Genomic DNA, 13,258 nt, shown 5'->3' with positions numbered 1-13,258 from the left:
CTTACAGCTAGGCAATGAGCTCTCTCTGAGGACAAGGACTTGTAATATACTACTACTTTGCACAGTGCCCATCATGCCAAAGTCCCGATCTTTGTTTGCTATAGTAGGAATGATTAATCAGAAATATGGTACCATATATGTAGGATATGGGATTTAAAATGAGGATGAATTACAATCTATTCAGTCAAATTCTATTCCAGATTACTGAGATCCATCTCAGCACCATGTATGAATCAAGGGCTCCCTAATCTAGTTGGTTCCCAAAACATTTTGAAATGTTGTTTTATTTTTTTTAAGGAAAATTACAAATATCTTGAGATTCCTGTAGGAAAAGGCTTCCCAAAAAGAAGATACCTTGTGATTCCAAGAGAAATTCAGATGATAAGTCTAGAAGAAAATGCATATCTTTTAGTCACAATGAAAGATCTGAGACAGGAATAGTCTTTAGTGTCTGATTAACAGGTTTGTTGGATTGTCTTCTACAGGGTGACCCAGGAAAAGATGGAAAAGTGGGATTACCAGGGCCTGCTGGTGAGCCTGGGCCTGCTGGAGAGCCAGGTTTGCCTGGCAAGGGTAAAGATGGAGAACGGGTAAGTACTGCTAGCAAGCTCTGGGCTCAAGTAGTTCAGTATGGGCCAGACAAACACAGCTTCTGCAGTGAAATGGTGGACTTTGGTAAAGAATTAGGTTAAGATCTCACAGATACTTACAGGCCATCTATCTGAAGACATGAAAGGTCTTGTCATGCAAAATGCTGCAGATACCAGTGCCATATTCAAAAAGGCAAAGAGAACAGAAGCTGTATTTCTGAACATTATACCCTCTTCACTGTGTCATGTTGGCCATCTCCACATGGAGACCTCCATGAGGAGTAACAATTGAATGTCCTTGTGACCAATAAAAAAATGCCTAGATTGTTGAAAGTTCCCTAAAAGCATTTAGTTCTAGTAAAGTAAAGTTAGTAGATTATTTAATTTGCTTACAAGTTATCCATAGAATATTACCAGGATGGTGTGCAGCAAGGAGGGTGGTGGTGGGGTTGCTGCCTTGACTCTCGCAAAGGCTCCTGTCTTTGGCTGTGCAATGATGCTTCTTTGGTTTTGGTTCTGTCACTTTAGGGGGAAAGAGGCCCACCAGGCTTGCCAGGACCTTTTGGGCATAAGGTGAGAAAGTTTGGACTTTATTGTTCATTGCAGATTGCTTCCCTTCATTGCTGAAACTGAAGAAGTTGTGGTGAAAAATATGGTCTGTTTTTCACCAGAAAATAGAGGTTCTGAAACTTGCACTCAAAAACTACTTAGGACATTCCTTTCTTTATTGCAATACCTCTGTAGATGCAAATACTAAGATATGAATTAACTGTGTTCACTTTCCACATTTAAAATTTCTTCAAGCATTATGCAAATTCAACACAGACTAAATGCTAAATGCTGCACACTTTTTCAGGGAAGTTGTGACTGGGGACCTTTAATCCATGCAACAAGAGAGACATTGCATAGCTAAAGGATGAACTACTCTTGAGACCACCTGTCAACTCATCAAAGAGCACTCCTCCATAGCATTTATTTCTTTCACCTCTCTCAAAGGGAAATTAATTATTTTCCATTGAGACTGAATAGTCCTGGTTTGCCTTCCTATACTGTAGCTAAGGCAGACTAGCGTGTTGATTAAGTTAATGTCTGCAATGGAAAATGAAGTTTATTCCCTTACAAGTGCACAGCAAATAGAGAAAGGAGTAAAAGAGCAAAAACATTTGCTTGTGGAAGCATCTGGATTTTACATGAGTCTTCAATCACATATATGAGAAATTCTTCTTTTTGAAATGGCTGTGTACTGATCTGGATTGGAAGAAGAATAGGGTATTGAAACAGATTTTGTAAATGATAGAGGTGGGAATACAGCAGTATGAAACTGGATCGATATAGATCCAGTATTTTTTAAATACTCAAACTGCTATAAAACATTTTATTTTGATTTTGTTGCATTCTGTATAAATGAATTGTGCTCTGTTGAATATACCTTGGACAGTTCAGAACATAGACACGATAACAGAGTCAGAAGTAACACAAAAATCTGAAAAAAAAACACTGTTGGAAATCTAATGAAATACTCTGTTCAATATCAACACAAGATGGTAGGGATCTTAATTGTGCATGGAAAAATGCTATTGAACTTTTTGTATTGAAATCATTTTCTTGAACAAAATAACAGATAAGGGATCTGCAGTAGTGTTTGAACTAAACAGAATACATTTTCTCTCACTGTCCTTACAGTATTGGTTCTTTGTAATATAAGATTAGTTTAAGAAGGAAAGAAAGGAAATAAAATAGGAGATATTGCAGACTAAATTCGGGGTGGGCAGAATCCGTGGGTAACCATTTTTCTATCAAGCTTCTATATAGCTGGAAATAGTGTAATAATAAATAACATAAATAAGACTCATTGTTATAAGTCTACTGCCAACGTGAGACTGACTCTCACAACTGCAATACAATCCATAAAAATCTTATTTGATATTTCTCCCTATAACAAGAAAAGAGAACGGACATTAAATTTAAGTACTGTATCTGAATTCTTGCTTAACCCTCTGTCTACAATGCCCATTAAACAGCGCCAAGTAGTTGTCTGTGCTCTGCAGGTTTTAATATAGAAAATTTAGTTTTCTGCAAGGCAGATCTCTCCATTTGTAGTATAGTCCCCTAGAGAGAGTGGTAGAAATGCTTTAAAAATTATTAATATTCTGCTGTGAACAGGCCTATGTTGGTAAAGGAAAATATTAAGATGTAACACATCTTTAATTCTGTCTTCCCTGGATAAATAATCTGTAGTTAGCAATGTTTGCAGTTTAGCTGTCTACCGTAAAAATGCAGAGAAAGAAAAGCACACTGTGGTGCTTAGTGTTTGCCCAAGCCAAGGAGAGTGCCTAATACCCTGCAGGCAATTGCAAATGTAAAACTCCATAAAAGCAGATGCGCTGTTCAACAAAAATCTGAGGTTCTCAATTTACTGCAATGTATCGGCTGCTGTAGCATACAGGAATACTGCTGGAAATTGGATGCTGTGCACTAAAATAAATCGAAATACTTGTGTAAGCTGCATTCCTGCTCAGTTATGTGATGTGGCATGTGCTGACATGGTGTGAGTGCTCACGGAGGTGGGCTGGTGCCCCTCACAAGGAGGGAGGCACTTCTCTTGGTATGACATTACAAAAAATGTTCTGTATCTCTGTCCTGACACAACCTGATCCCATTCCTTGGTAGGCTGGATCAGGTCAGGATGTAACAGTGCTATGTTCTTTTGTAAAACCGTCTTGCATTTTGGCACGTTTTCTCAGCAGTGCACAAAACCTGTAACTTCTCCTTCCATTTCAGGGTGAGAGGGGAGCTCCAGGCCTCCCTGGACAGCCAGGAGACAGAGGTGTGCCAGGAATCGGGCTGGCTGGACCCCCTGTAAGTAGCAGGTGCTGCTGCAGCCTGTGACAAGACAAAAACCTGACTCATTGCCACCTGGAGAATGGGTTCTCTGTGCTCTTCTCTGGCCAAGAGCCGATGCAGCATTTTATCCCCTGAAGATGCAAAACTGCAAAGTAGCCCAGAGGCTGCCATCCCTGGCTCAGATGTCTGTTGTGAGGGCTCTTGATGCATTCAGTTTTAGTTGAAAGAGAAAGGCAGAAAAGTGCTATCAGGATGAACGATATCACTGCCTGTTACTTGTGACTTTTCCGTAGCATCTTGACACGCTGGCTCTGGATGTGAGCCAACATCTGTACTGAGCCAGCAGAACTGGTTTAAGGGGGAGATGTAAACCTCCTGTCACCCCATTAGGAGGGATGAATGTGGCAGATACGTCCACATCTGACAGGGAAATACAAAATCAGGTTAGTTAAACTGGTGTGTTATAAGAGAGCCATCATCCCCATAATTCCCCACAAAGATTTAGTTATACACCTCATCCAGCTCTGCCCTCACCTCCTGCTGTTGTTGTTGAAGTTCTACCATCATCAGTAGGCCATGAGATATACCTGGGACTGGCCTCAGAAAATCTGGATTTTCATCTCATAGGGATGAAAACCCAGACTTTCATCAATCCAGTACTTGACACGTATGACTCCTCTGGAGATCAGGGGAATTTGGGAGTGCTCTGACTCTGTAGCCTCTGTGCTCAGTCCTCCAGCTATGCACTGAATGCACAAGTAAAATGTGTGTAGAAGGAACCAAACTTTATTCATAGCTGCAATTGCTAGAGGATGTCAGAGACCTTGCTTCCTTTCACAGGCCCTTGAATGTGCCATGATACTATACCAATCATCACAGCCAACATTTTCATGCTCTGGTTATCTAGACAGAAGTTTCCAAGTTAGCACATGAAATAGCCTTGAAATGAGAAGTCACGTTACTGAACGATACTGGTTGATAAATTTTCTGGGATGTATCTCCGTTTAATATTATATTTTACCATGCTGAATACTGTTTATGGTAAAGCAGTCTGTGTCAGTCATATAAGACACCGAGAACATGTTATGGCCTTCATGGTCCTCAGCAATGTTATCAACAACTGAAGATTCTCTGGGTGTTATTTGTTACAATTTATATACGAAACTGTGATGTTCTTGAGTTTTTTAAGGTTCAGTCATTAATATTAAAATTAAATTAGCAAGTGAACATCTGGCATGTTTGAAAGTCACTAAGCTGTGGCTAGTTTTTAATTACTGATTTCTAGATTCAGTACAGGGTTAGGTGAGCTCACTTCTGCACCCTGATGTACACAAGATACCTCATTGGGATGTTAGCATCCACATCCATGAACACAAATGACTAAGAACTTGACTCTAGATACAGACGTCACTTCTCACACACGAGAGGATTACTTTTTACTATGTCATCATTGTTTGACCATAGTCAGGATAAGTAGGTGGTGCTGGTACATACCCAAATATTCCTGATTGACTTCTTTTTATTTATTTTATTTGCTTCTCTAACTATATATATATATATTTAATCACCATTATGGTGATTTCCTTCATTGTAGGTTTATCATATCCCCAGCTCCAGTGCAAAAATTCAGAATTTGAAAAGCACTGTATAACCTTGAATCCATCAGGCTTGCACAAAGACTGAGTCCTGCTAAAAAATAGAATAATCTCAGTGGAGCTGCTTCAGTGCATATTTATACACTGAATAAAGGTGTCAGCCTATACCCTTTTTAGCAACGTGACAAAACTGTGTGTATAATGTTTTCAGCTTCTAAAAGCCAGCAACTCTTTTTAATTGGCGTCCTCACCCTGTTTCCTCCTGTCCCCTTAACCTCTCTCTTGGACTTTGCAACCTGCATAAAAGGTATACAAAGATGAGGGCTATTTTTTTTTTTCCCTTTTTTTTTTTTTTGTCTGCTGAAGTATTATGTTACTATTTGCATAACACTGAGCCCTAAAATGAGTATTATGTGTGATCTTCTCAGCTGAACCATAAACAGAAGAGGTGACTGTATGGAGAAATGGAGTGCATTCACGTGCTCGTGTTCTAGCTCCCTAATGGAAACATGATGCATAAAGTAGCAGGGAGTTGCTAATGCTCTGCCTTTCCCTCTTCATATTACCGTGGGTTCAGCATGTAGTATTTAGCCTGTGCTTTAGCAGACCATTAAGGCATCTCGCACGGAGAACTGTTTGAGCATTAGTGAATTAATGTGCCTGAAATAGAAACCAAAGGGAGAGGAGCAATAGCCTGAACCAATTTATTCAAACACAGCACTAGAGACGTGAGGTCAAGCCTTGTTTGGGATGCATTTGGAATGCCAGATTGACCCATCCCTGCTGGATATGGGTACTGCATCACTACTGTGGTGTTCCTATAGGACTGGATACCTTCTAATGGGCTCACTGTACTATGCACCTAGGTAAGTTGCATCTCCAAACAAATAGCATATGCAAGTCCACTGGACTCCCTGCTTTGACCTCATTTAAAGAGCACACAGGTCCCATGGGATGCTATTCCTTGTTTTAGAAGTAGCTGAACACAGTGGCTTTTGGGACCCAGGAGAGGTTGTCCTGTCCCAGCCCAGCAGATGCAAGGCTGCTGTGATTCTGTGCCATTGGGTCCAGCTAGAAGCAAGTCTGAGCCCATATTGCCGATGGGCACATGCATACACAGTGTCCGTGAACACACAAACGCTGACAAACAGGCCAGTGCAGACAGACTGTTGCCTTTATCAACACCCACGTACGCCTAAACAACTCTCTCAGAAACATGAAGAGGCATGTCTCGATCCTGCATCTGCTCTCTGGCTGATCAGGCTGGAAGGCCACCGTTAGGACATACACACAAAATGTGGGTCTCTCCAGCAGCTGGTCTCGGACACCCAGTCCACCCAGTGCCCAGGCCCTACACCCCAGCCTCCTCCAGCTGCTTACACCCAAACCTGTGAGCCCCTTGGGTTCACAGCCTCTCAGCCCAGCTGCTGGCACCTACACCTTTCCTATTCACCAGCTAATCTGACTTGAAGCTCAACAAGATTCAGGCCCACAGGCTCAAATTTGTGAGCTCACCTATTCGGAAGAGTGTTACAAATTGGATTTAATGACGATACAGGACAGACTGTGGTGTTGAAGTGGAGGCCTCAGTCAGACAAGAGACATGTTAACATACAGCTGGCCCCTTTAGTCCCTTTTTCTGTCTTTTCTCAACCACTTTCTCTCCCATGATCCACCTCAATTTCTCCCTTACTGTGCCTTTGATCCTCCCCCATGAACACCCCACTGAGAGTATTGCACTCAACCACTGTGTCTGTCTGAGCAGCCTGTTAGACTTGCTCCTTTTTTTTTGCTTTTCATTTTCTCCTTATTCTTATCTCTGTGCTTCAGGACCCACCCTGACCAGCCAAGAGGAGATGTTAATTTTAAGCTCTGCTAGTGTTCTGAATGCCATATCTTCTCTGTTTGCAGGGCCCCATTGGACCCCCAGGAGACAAAGGGTCATTGGTACAGTATGTCTTTCTAACTACACCCAGATTTTATGGGAGGGGGCAAACAAATGAACTGTGTTAGTATCATTGATTTCGTAAAGGCATGATTAATTTATTGCTTTGTTTTGGCCAAGAAAAGTAGGGTCACATATTGGCTAGCTAAAGGGGACTTCACATGTGCAGTACCACCACCTGTCTGCTCTTGTGGGTTGTGAGACCAAGAGTTATCTAGACTCTTGATCTAGTGACAGCTTTTCCTTACCTGTCAGTATAGTCCCACAGATGGAAAGAATGAGTGACTTGAAAACTAACTTGAAAACTACCTTCACTAAGAAAATGTATTTCAAGGCACATAATTCAAGGCACACTGCTATGAGATATAACCAAGGCCTCAAAAGTTTAAATAAAGCATTTTTAAGCATTTTCCTTGCTTAAATCTTACAGAAAACCGTACCTTTAAGTATTCACCAAACATACCTAGTTCCTCAACATATGGTTTATAAGGATGTAATCCATTGGTGTGCAGTCAATAGCTGTGTGCTTTGGTTTCATTCACTGGCATTAACTTCCAGTGCTATAACCAATCCCGGTGCGTACCCGTTTGGCACTGAGGAGCTGGACCTTCTTTTCTCCTCTGCAGTCCCATGATCAATCATATTTTTTCCCTGTTCATAAACTTGCCTGTCTATAAGGAGTCATTATTACCTTTCCAGTCAAGGTATGTGAGGCTTGACTTTAGTGATGCACATAAAGCTCCATGAGGCACAGAAATGGCTGTTACTGTGATAGTTCAATGTGGGATCAGTTTGTTGTTGTTGGTTTGTTGTTGTGTTTTTTTTTTTTTTTTCTTAATCTCTCTTGGATTGGTTTAACTGATAGTTTTTTGTTGTTGTTGTTGTTTGTTTGTTTGTTTGTTTGTTTTTCCTAATAACTACTGGGTTGAGAATTTCTTTTCTTCACTTAAGTAACACCTGATAAGTACTGCTCATGTTAGTGGATTTTTCTGTTCTCTGCCTATCAGGGTCCCCGTGGTGTACCTGGTATCCCTGGACCACAGGGGCCTCCTGGCCAGGATGTAAGTAAAATAAAAGTGTAAGTGCTCAAGAAATTCGTCAGTGCTTGAATCTAATTTCCCTAAAAGTTGTGCACATACTCAACCACAGTCACCAAGTGTTACCAGGATGGTCCAAGGGAGATGGTTTGAGAAATGAGGCTCTTATGTTTTAGGATTTCAGGGGAAAAAATTAGGCTGAGTAACCTTTCAAGGAAAGTGGTGGACCTTTTTGAACTATTATTTTAAAATGACACCAGAGAACCAAGTTGGCAGCATACACTGGGGAATGATCCTACCCTGGAAAAGGATGATAGTTGAGCTCTCTAGGGACTTCTTGGAAGCCTCTGAGGTAGGTAACCTGTAATATTTCTATAAATGTAGGGCCACAGCCATTAAAAAAGCTTTTTATGAGCTCATTTTGCTGCTGCCACTGCGCTTGAGAGATGACACTTTAACCTTCTCTCAGTGCGTTTTCCTCACTCCTGCCATCTCCATGGTTGAGTCATGGTGCTGAGGGATAGAAAGAAATATGGCAGACTCCCAGCTGGGAAGCTGAGCCCTCTTGCTGCCTGCCTCTGACCACCCCTCTAGCTCTCTGCCTTGTCTCAGACGTTTGAATTTTTTAACCAAGAGGTTTTAAACAGGAGATGCAATAGATGGGTTTATTACAACTGTGCATGAGGAGAGTGCCAGAGCCAACTTTTCTGAATCTCTTTCTGGCTCTGCTCGGATCAGCATTGACTGGTCAGCTCTTGGAGAGGCAGTACTACAGTCTTTAAGTATCTCCTTTTTCCAGCAGAAAATTACCCAAGCAGAAACATTCCTTATGGTACTTATAAAGCACATCCTCTGTTACACTAACTGTTTTAATTGCACTCAATACGTCTTTTAGGAGCTCTCTGTATTCTGCCTGATCACCTGTTAAGCAATTTTACCTGTGTTTCAGGATGTGTAAATGTAACTACAGTGCACATTCCGACGTTTCTTGGTATAACAGCAGGGATATCTAGTTTGACAAGATCATGAATTTCCAGTTTCTTTATCTCCACGTTCATTTGTGACTAGTACAAAGGATTTCTGGTTCTGCTTTAGCACATTTCTATATCAATGTAGCATTCCTGTGTTCTTTGAAGCATACCCATTTTTGTATCCTCTTGTTTTTATACAGTATGTCATCAGTTAGAAAAGCTCAGATTTGAATTGCTAATATGAACTTGCCATGTAATTCCCAAGCCATTCAGAGGCAACAGCATTAATGACTTGTCTCAATGTCTCGTCTTTTGCTGTGGTCCTTGCAAATGTATTCCATGTTGTTTTTTTTTTTTTTCTGAGACTGAATAAATCTAAATCTTCTACATGACATTTACATACACTAGGCTATTCTCTGCCTTATTTTTCCAGCTGCAGAATCATCAGCTTTTGGAATTGTGCCTGCTATAGGTTGCTGTTTACTCTGGCACTGTAAAATCTGATTCACAGTTGTATTTTGGGAAGTGAAAAAGTAAATACTTCCTTTGCAGTAGCTGTGACCAGAATTATCTCCAATAGGAAAAGGTGGTTTTTGTTTGTTTGTTGTTGTTGTTTTCACATAACTGCATCCTAGCATCTTTCTAGTGCCCTAACAGCATGTGCCATATTTTTTACAATAGCACTGCCCAAGGTTATCTTTTGCAACATCTGTTGGCAACTTGATCAAATATCAAGAGTTCTCAGGACAGTATGTTGCTTTATTAAAACTTAGGTTTGAAAATCCTTGCCCACGTTTACAGTTATGGTTTTGCTTTGTTCTGCTACTCTTAGCATAAGGCTTGGTGTTTATTTGTATGAACTATTCTCCGAGTCCACTATGTCCATAAATCCCTCCACAGTTTCTTCTTCTGGGACAAAGCAGGAACAGACGGATCTGCTGCTTTATTTTTCCATGGCATCTTTGGCCCATATACGTTGTTTCCTTCTCTCTAAAATTACCTTTTTTTTTTTTTTTTTTTTTTTCTGGTTAACTAAACCCCCAATTCTTAAAGCCTGAAAAATGCAGGCTTTTTTATGTTGTTTTTCCCTATGGTTGGACTACTTTGCTCCATAAAAGGACTACTATATGGCTAATTTCATTCCTTCAGTTACTTCAAATATTAATTTTACTTGCTTTTGAAAAAAAAGCACATTTTAAGCTGGCAGTATTCCTATATCAACCATTAAAAAAGGGTAGCCTTAAGTACCTTCTTCAGAGAAATTGGCCAGATTTGTCTCATGCTCTGAGAGCTGCAGAAAATAATTCTACACGTTTATCTGGAAGCATCCACTCTCCTCTGCCTGTCTGCTGGGAGAGAAAATGTTTCCATCCAACTTACCTACTTAGCCCCTTTAGATTAAAATACAGTCTGAATGACAAATTCTCTTGTCCTACTATTAACAGTGACGACACCCGTTTAATGGGGTCTTACTGTATTTTGATTATGATAATTTTAATTAACATAAACATTGAATTAATCACTTTTTAATTATGTTAATTATTACTGATAACTACATTCCAATATTACTGGGAAGCTAATCTTCCCCTGCATTTATTTTTGTAATTACAAAAACTTTGTGTATGCATACATTATTGCCATCGGATCTGACAAGCAGAGTTTTCTGGTCTGGGGTTGGTTTTCCCATACGGTTAGAAGGCCATTGTTCCAAGGAATTCTTGTGTTTGGTTTAGAGTTCATGAACCCCAAATCATAGTACATTTATTAACCCCCCTTTTGTCTTTTTATTCGTAGAAATTAGAACACTTTTAAGTTATTGCATTTTATGCTTAATTTTCTATCTCGAAATAGTACTTCCTCACCATAAGCCTTCAATTTTACTGTTGTGTGTGGCTGGCTTCCTTATAATTTTTCTCTTTCTTATATTTTCACACACATCATTTACCCAAGCATCATTTTTCAGTGTGTCATTTACACAGCTTCCACCCATTCTCAGTTTGGGCCCGTTTGTGTGTGTCAGATTTTGCAGGCCAGTCGAGTACTCTGGATCCTGTGCATCACACCTCCTTGTTGCTGACTGCTTTTTCCTGCACTACTATGTTGTGCCACTGGTATTTGTTATTCTAATCTGTGTCAGCCACTGTTGGATGTAAACTCCTGAAAATGGCTGAACTTTGTGAGCATTCCAAATAGTGGTGTTCCTTTGAGTCTGTGTGTTCTCATATCACATCATCAGTTCCGTTTTTCAGTGCCATGCATTTTCTGGGGGCAGACTCTTTAGAGTCCCCTTCTTCTCTTCTCTTTCTCTTTTCCAGTTTCCACCCCTGATAGTCAGCTTGTCAGGTGCAGTTATACTCCATGACTTCCTTCCACCATTTTCTGTCACCTCTGAGTGATGTTTGCAGCTTGCTATGGACTGTCAGCCTTTTCTAACTCCAGGCCTGAATAGCTCAGCAGTCTTTTCTCTGCTTCGGACTCTGATTTCCATTGCCTGTTCTGCAATAATGCAACATGCTGAAGTGCCGTTGTCCTGTGTCTGATTTGTTCCTTTCAGCTCAGACAAGCTTTCTTCAAAGTAGACTCTGTTTTTACAGTCTTGTACCTTTCTACTCTTTGGCTTTTCCTGGGGACGCTGTGGTTTTCAGATTTGTCAGCCATGGCACATAGCTTAATTTCCCATCCTGACTTACTTGCATCCTGTTAAAAGACATTAGCAGCTCCACATAATACAGCTTTCAAGAAAATAGGTCCATCTCTTTGTCTCAAGGCATTCTGATGCCATGTGGATATCACAGTCATGCTTAATATTTCCCAGGATTTTAGTTTTAGTTGCTCTCTTCTCATGTTTCTTTTCTCATAACTAAAAAGTATCTTCCTTTACTCTTCTTTAAATAAAATTTCCATAAATGCTCAAATTCTACCTCTAGTACCACATCATGCTTCAGATGCCTAAGCAAAAGGTTGTCAGTGGGTCCTGTGGTAGAAATAGTTTATTTATAGCTACTTTAATAGCATAAAACACATTTCTGTATTGGCTTTTCTATGTTGTTTTCTGATCCAGGATAATTCTCATAGCTCAAGTCTTCACTTTCTGTTGAACTCCTTAAAGCAAGTGCTGTGTGAGCCTTCCTGAACAAAGCAGATCTGGGAATATAAGGTCTGCATAGCTGGTATTTAGGCAGTCCTCTTCCCACTTTGAGAAGTGGTTGAAAAGGATGCCAAAAGCATGACCTGAAGATTAGCGGTTATGGAACAGAAGGAACTTTGGGATCATCCCACAATCTTCCAACAACCACATAGCTGCTCTGTGGAAACAGCAAAACTGAAAATGGTTGTAAAGTTGTCTCATATTTCCTCAGTTCTCTGGAAGGACATTTGTGGGGAATTATGTACCGACAATCTCCTTTACACTTTACCTTCTCTTGATTCTTACATGTGGAAGGTTTAGTTCCTCAAGAAAACATCTTTTCATTCGTGGACTTCAGTACCACTTCACTTCCACTTTGGCTCCACATCAGTCCATATTTAACATTCATCTCTTAGAAAGTCAAGGTAACTGAAAGCTTGTTGCTTGTTCAGAAGTGTTTAATGTAGACATAAGAAAAGTGCAACCAAGAGTTTCCCATTTTCTCTTTACTCTGATAAGGGGTAGAGAATTTAAATGATGAGTCAGATACAAGGATGAAATTCAGTTTTGCCTTATAACTGTAACCATTGTATAGCAGAGTACCACAACTATGCCTGTGTGCTCACCCAGTGCACTTAAGTCATTAATTCCCCAGGCAGCCCAAGAACTCCCCATCTGGTTGTCTGCATAAATAATACAATGGACTGATTGGAGACAATGACCCAACTCAAGACAAGGTGATTGACATAACTCCTAATCCCCTTCCTGACAAAGCATTTGACTAATTCTTAAAGCAGGTTTCCAAGTGAAAATTTTGGGTAGTCTCTGGTATTCCCTGGAGTATTCTCTGGAGTATTCCCTGGACAGCCCCTGCAGAGCCTAGGCCAATTAATAGGCACTATGGCTGTTGATTAACATCCTGGGTGGGGAATCTGGCACTGTCCCAGAGACCTTCCCAGGTGGGTCCTATTGCACAAGCAATCAAACCTAGCAAAGATGAGATACTTTTAAGTAGTCAGTGGAAACGGTTCTGCAAGTGCAATAGTGGTCATGTAGGACAACCTTTTTTGTATGTAGTTAAAATAGTTAGAAGGTATTTTGTACGTAGTTTAGGATAATGAATAGCAGTGGATCTTGGATATGCTGGAA

General features: G+C 40.4%; 1 protein-coding gene across 1 annotated transcript in view; it reads left to right on the top strand.

The window, feature by feature from the left end:
• Positions 1-13,258, top strand: part of COL22A1 (collagen type XXII alpha 1 chain) — a 218,174-nt gene that overhangs the window by 175,458 nt on the left and 29,458 nt on the right. The window contains exons 41-45 of the mRNA XM_040547335.1: positions 486-590; positions 1,119-1,163; positions 3,372-3,449; positions 6,941-6,976; positions 7,982-8,035. Coding sequence (XP_040403269.1) covers positions 486-590; positions 1,119-1,163; positions 3,372-3,449; positions 6,941-6,976; positions 7,982-8,035 — 318 coding nt within the window. The remainder of the gene's footprint in view (positions 1-485; positions 591-1,118; positions 1,164-3,371; positions 3,450-6,940; positions 6,977-7,981; positions 8,036-13,258) is intronic.

This window comes from Cygnus olor, chromosome 2, assembly GCF_009769625.2.
Source record: "Cygnus olor isolate bCygOlo1 chromosome 2, bCygOlo1.pri.v2, whole genome shotgun sequence".
NCBI classification, from domain to species: Eukaryota; Metazoa; Chordata; class Aves; order Anseriformes; family Anatidae; genus Cygnus; species Cygnus olor.
This window is presented reverse-complemented; position numbering and strand designations above follow the sequence as displayed.